We start from the raw sequence: 6,005 nt of genomic DNA, 5'->3' as shown, positions 1-6,005 counted from the left end.
TAAACAAGGGATGTCAAGACTAGATTTTGACCAGGACTTCAACCGTGTTTATAGGAGAAAATGCTCACCCGGTAAGTCTGACTGACTTGAAACTTCTCACACATGTCCAGCTCAAAATCTTTTCGGACAAGATTCTGAATTGTAGGATTCGGCTGTTATTAAACCCTAAAAAAAAGACCACCTTATAGGCGGGATTGATTTGAAAAACACACCCAGCTCAAACAACAAATTCCACAGAGGTCTCGAAAACACGAGTTAATCCATCCCCAATAAATCTGATGTATGTTTCAGGTTTACTTTTTTTTTTATTCGTAAAAATTTCCGATCATCGACGGCCGAATCGTCAACCTTTGAGGACAAATGAGAACATTGAGGAGTATACATGAGAAAGCGTAAACAGGAAGTAGCACATGGACAATGGAAACATCAGGAGGTCATAATCATCGGGCGGACGCATCGCCCCCCAGTCGCCTCGTACACCACCCATAATTGCACGATTTGAGAGTCCGGTTAACATCACTTACCTAAACCCCCCCCCCCCCTCCCCACCACCGTCATGTGACACATGTGTGTGGGGGGGGTGCAATAAATAGAAAAGCAGGCCATGACTCTTCTATCCAGGCCATCTTTATTGATCCTCAAAACCTTTGACAAAGACCGTCCGTCCTCCCTTCCACCTTCAAAAATCCCACCCCCCCAAAAAAACAAAAACAAAAAAACCTTGGGACAATATAAACAAGCGATAATAAATAAGAATCTGCGTGATTAAGGCGGTTCTACGTCTCCATGAAGAACACAACAGTGTTGGAGTTATACAGCTTCATACAGTACAAGCAGTCCATGTTTGAGAACAACACATCTAAAAAACAAAAATCATTAAAAAAAAGGCTCCTTTCTGGACCTGCGAAAAAAACAAAACAAAGAAAAAGGAACTTAAAATTGGTCTCCATAATTAAAATGATTAAAAAGCACTTGTCCCCAGTAGTTGTCTGCGTTGGATTATAAATAAATACACCTTCTTGGAGGACGTCCAGGCGGGGAGGAAACACAGTGTCATTGTTCCGAGTGGCTTTGTGACTTCTTTTTTTTTTTTTTTTTTTTTACATTCATGTCCAGGAAGTGGGAGGTCCCCAACCCCAACCCCAACCAGACCACAAGCCAGAGTTCTCCTTCTGCGCGCCCGGCGGTCCTAAAAGAGACGAGCGCACCTCCTTCTATGGTCCATCTTCATGAAGACATGGGGGTAAGGGCGGAGGGGGGGGGGTGGGGGTCTCCAGTCCGGTCCAGTCCGATCCCTCTCAGCAGCTCACAGTGCTGGGCTGCTGTTTGCTCACAAAGTCCGAGATGAAGTCAAACTCGTTCTGGCCCAGGAAGAGTTCCGGCAGCTCCTGCACCCGGTCCAGGCCCAGCTCCATGACCAGCGAGGTCAGCACCTCCTCGTCGATCATGTCCGCGTCCATACCGTTCAGGGCCAGCGCCGGGCCCGCCATGTGCTGCATGTTGGCCAGCTGCGCCGGGTTCATGCGGTACTGGCTCGCCGGGCCCATGTGGTTCCCGCCCATGGGCCCCAGCGGGTGTCCGTGATACTGGGTGTTGAGTTTTTGCAGCTGCATGCTGGCCATGAGCTGCTGAGACGTCAAGCCTCCGTTCATGAACTGGCTCTGTTGGGCTTGGTGCTGCTGCTGCTGGTGCTGGTGCTGCTGCTGCTGGGTCTGGTGCATATGATGCTGCTGCTGCTGCTGCCCGTTGTACATCATGCCCCCGGAGGTCATCTGGTGGTGGTGGTGGCCCATTTGGCCGCCGTTCATCTGTCCGTTCATGGGCACCATGCCTTGCCGCTGCCGCATGGCCGTCTCCATGCTGGCCTGGGCGCCGCCGTAATGCATCATCTGTCCGCCGGGCAGCGGTCGCATGGCCTGCTGGTTGCCGTGCGGCTGGTGGCCCGCCTGCAGGCCGTTCATGCCCATCCGGTAACCGTGGAGACTGGCGCCGGCCGAACCGTGATTCATGGGCATCATGAGGTGGTCTGCCATGCCTCCTGTTTTGGTTGGAAGCACCCAATTATTAGTATTATCAACCTAAACACCATTCAATGAAGCTATCATTGCCGCACCAATGCCATACTTCCTTTCCGCCTCTTCAAAATAAAACACATTCGACGTTAAACACATTTTTTTTTTTTTTTTTACGCACGCAAGGTTGCAACAAAGAGCAGCGTGACATCACGGCGCTACACAACACCGCTGCACGCGCTGCATCCCCCCCCCTTTCCACGCATTTTTTTTTGTTTTTTTGGCGTGTTTCCTTTTTCAAAATGGAATATTGCCGTCACGTAAATGTTGCACGGTAATCACATCTCGCTAGCTGGGCAAACAAGGAAACAATGGCGCGCCGTGCACGCACACACGCGCGCGCGCACGCGGGCGCGCGCTCTAACCTTGACGACGGTCCATTAAAAAAAACCAAAAAAAAAAAAACCAAGTGCACGTACCGTGTTCGGCTCCCCGCCGGTTAAAGTTGCTCCTCTTCGGTGCTCGGTCCAGTGGCTAAAGTCCGCTGCGGCGCGGAGGGTCGAGCGGGGTGGGGGGGTGGGGGTAAAGGGGGGAGTGGAGGGTCCAGGTGGGGGGAGGCTCAGCAGTGCGTGTAGTCCGCGGGGCCGCGCGTCATCGTGGGGAGAGAGGTGCGCACAAAGACTGCAGCATCAGATCTTGAAACGACTGACGATTTTCTGGGTCAACTCAGGGATTATGCACATCTAAAAAAGCTCCGAGGAAGGCGGTCTTGGCGCGGGTGGGAGGGGGGAGGAGCCCAAGTCCCGCCTCCCCCTCGTCCCCATTGGTCCGCCGTCGGGGGCAATTGTGCAGGGGCGTAGCGGGTGAAAGGGCGGTCTTAAAGGGACGCCGCGTTGCATATTTAAATATTCTCCTCCCTACTGTTTTGCGTTTCAAAAAAAAGAACGTATTTTTTGTCCTCACAAGTGAAAATTAAAATATATTGTTTTTTGAAATGGCTTCATCGATACTGAAAATACCAATATTCATTTATTTTTTGTAGTCAACTGCAAAAAATGTCAACTAGTTTTCCAAAAATGACAACTCCAATTAAGACTATGCGATGGTATATACCAGGGGTGTCAAACGTACGGCCCGCGGGCCACGAACAGGTTTGATCCGGCCCGCGGGATTGATTGATTGATTGATTGACGCTTTTATTAGTAGATTGCACAGTTTAGTACATATTCCGTACTAGGGATGTCCGATAATGGCTTTTTGCCGATATCCGATATTCCGATATTGTCCAACTCTTTAATTACCGATACCGATATCAACCGATACCGATATCAACCGATATATGCAGTCGTGGAATTAACACATTATTATGCCTAATTTGGACAACCATGTATGGTGAAGATAAGGTACTTTTTAAAAATAACAATAAAATAAGATAACTAAATTAAAAACATTTTCTTGAATAAAAAAGAAAGTAAAACAATATAAAAACAGTTACATAGAAACTAGTAATTAATGAAAATGAGTCAAATGAAGTGTTAAAGGTTAGTACTATTAGTGGAGCAGCAGCACGCACAATCATGTGTGCTTACGGACTGTATCCCTTGCAGACTGTATTGATATATATTGATATATAATGTAGGAACCAGAATATTGATAACAGAAAGAAATGGGGGGAGGGAGGTTTTTTGGGTTGGTGCACTAATTGTAAGTGTATCTTGTGTTTTTTATGTTGATTTAATAAATAAAAAAACAAAACGATACAGATAATTAAAAAAACGATACCGATAATTTCCGATATTACATTTTAACGCATTTATCGGCCGATAATATCGGCAAGCCGATATTACCGGACATCCCTATTCCGTACAATTGACCACTAAATGGTAACACCCGAATAAGTTTATCAACTTGTTTAAGTCGGGGTCCACGTAAATCAATTCATGGTAATTCATGGGATGAGTTTGCTATGTATAAAAGTTAAAGTACCAATGATTGTACCACACACACTAGGTATAATAATAATAATAATTAGGGATGTCCGATAATGGCTTTTTGCCGATATCCGATATTCCGATATTGTCCAACTCTTTAATTACAGATACCGATATCAACCGATACCGATATCTACCGATACCGATATCTACCGATATATACAGTCGTGGAATTAACACATTATTATGCCTAATTTGGACAACCAGGTATGGTGAAGACAAGGTCCTTTTTTAAAAAAATAATAAAATAAAAAAAGATAAATAAATTAAAAACATTTTCTTGAATAAAAAAGAAAGTACAACAATATAAAAACAGTTTCATAGAAACTAGTAATTAATGAAAATGAGTCAAATTAACTGTTAAAGGTTTGCACCCCCCGTCACCCTAAAAGGGACAAGCGGTAGGAAATGGATGGATGGATGGTTAGTACTATTAGTGGAGCAGCAGCACGCACAATCATGTGTGCTTACGGACTGTATCCCTTGCAGACTGTATTGATATATATTGATATATAATGTAGGAAGCAGAATATTAATAACAGAAAGAAACAACCCTTTTGTGTGAATGAGTGTAAATGGGGGAGGGAGGTTTTTTGGCTTGGTGCACTAATTGTAAGTGTATCTTGTGTTTTTTATGTGGATTTAATTTAAAAAAAAAAATAAATGTTTTTTTTTAAAACCGATACCGATAATAAAAAAAAACGATACCGATAATTTCCGATATTACATTTTAAAGCATTTATCGGCCGATCATCTCCAATAATAATAATATATTTTATTTGTGAAAAAGCACTTTATATTGAGCAAACAACCTCAAAGTGCTACATTGTATTAAAAAATAAAAATAAATAAATAAAATAAAAAGATAATAAAAATAAAAACTAGAACAGCCTACCATGAATTGATTTACTTTACCATGAATTGATTTACTTGGACCCCTACTTAAACAAGTTGAAAAACTTATTCGGGTGTTACCATTTAGTGGTCAATTGTACGGAATATGTACTATACTGTGCAATCTACTAGTTGGCATATATCTAAAAAAAAAAGGCTTTTTTAAAAAGAAGGGTTTTCAAGCCTTTTTTAAAAGCATCCACAGTCTGTGGTGCCCTCAGGTGGTCAGGGAGAGCGTTCCACAGACTGGGAGCGGCGGAGCAGAAAGCCCCGTTCTCCCATTGGCGTATGGCAAAATTGTTCCCTTCATTTGACCCATCACCCTTGATCACCCCCTGGGAGGGGAGGGGAGCAGTGAGCAGCAGCGGTGGCCGCGCCATTGAATCATTTTTGGTGATTTAACCCCCAATTCCAACCCTTGATGCTGAGTGTCAAGCGGGGAGGTAATGGTTCCCATTTTTATAGTCCTTGGTATGACTCGGCCGGGGTTTGAACTCACGACCTACCGATCTCAGGGCGGACACTCTAACCACAAGGCCACTGAGCAGGTAACAAGGCCACTGAGCATAAAAATGAGCCGAAATTTTTGAATGAAAGAAACGGCTGTTCTAAATGTGTCCAGTAGATGTCGCAATAGCAATTCTTTGTATCTTTGTAAATGACGCTACAAACGTAAAAACAATAAAATAAACCACATGATGTTAGTGCACCAGTCGAGGAAAATGATCAAACTACATAAATAACATCCTGTAATTGGAATTTGATATTTTGTTATTTTGATGGATTGAAAATTAACACCAGATGGACATTATCACATCAATTATTCAGAAAGTATAAATAACGACAATTAAAGATAGAATACTATTAACCCAATTACGTGGACCCCGACTTAAACAAGTTGAAAAACTTATTCGGGTGTTACCATTTAGTGGTCAATTGTACAGAATATGTACTGTACTGTGCAATCTACTAATAAAAGTTTCAATCAATCAATCAATCAATCAATCAATCAATCAATCAATCAATCAATCAATCAATCAATCAAAACAACATTATGATTTGTACATTTTCAGAATGTGCTTGTTCTATTTTTAAAGAAAGAAAACAA

At 43.2% G+C, this 6,005-nt stretch overlaps 1 protein-coding gene across 1 annotated transcript; it reads right to left on the bottom strand.

Moving 5' to 3' along the window:
• Window positions 1–279: 279 nt before the first annotated feature.
• Window positions 280–2,790, bottom strand: LOC133660447 (cbp/p300-interacting transactivator 3-like). The gene is made up of 2 exons (XM_062063952.1): window positions 2,492–2,790; window positions 280–2,038 (listed from the first exon to the last, which is right to left on the bottom strand). Exon 2 carries the CDS (start codon window positions 2,031–2,033, stop codon window positions 1,299–1,301), a length of 735 nt encoding a protein of 244 aa, XP_061919936.1. The 5' UTR covers window positions 2,034–2,038; window positions 2,492–2,790; the 3' UTR covers window positions 280–1,298.
• Window positions 2,791–6,005: the final 3,215 nt, after the last annotated feature.

This window comes from Entelurus aequoreus, linkage group LG11 (genome assembly GCF_033978785.1).
Source record: "Entelurus aequoreus isolate RoL-2023_Sb linkage group LG11, RoL_Eaeq_v1.1, whole genome shotgun sequence".
Classification (NCBI taxonomy): Eukaryota; Metazoa; Chordata; class Actinopteri; order Syngnathiformes; family Syngnathidae; genus Entelurus; species Entelurus aequoreus.
The sequence above is the reverse complement of the archived record's forward strand: the minus strand, read 5'-3'. Positions and strand labels throughout refer to the sequence as shown.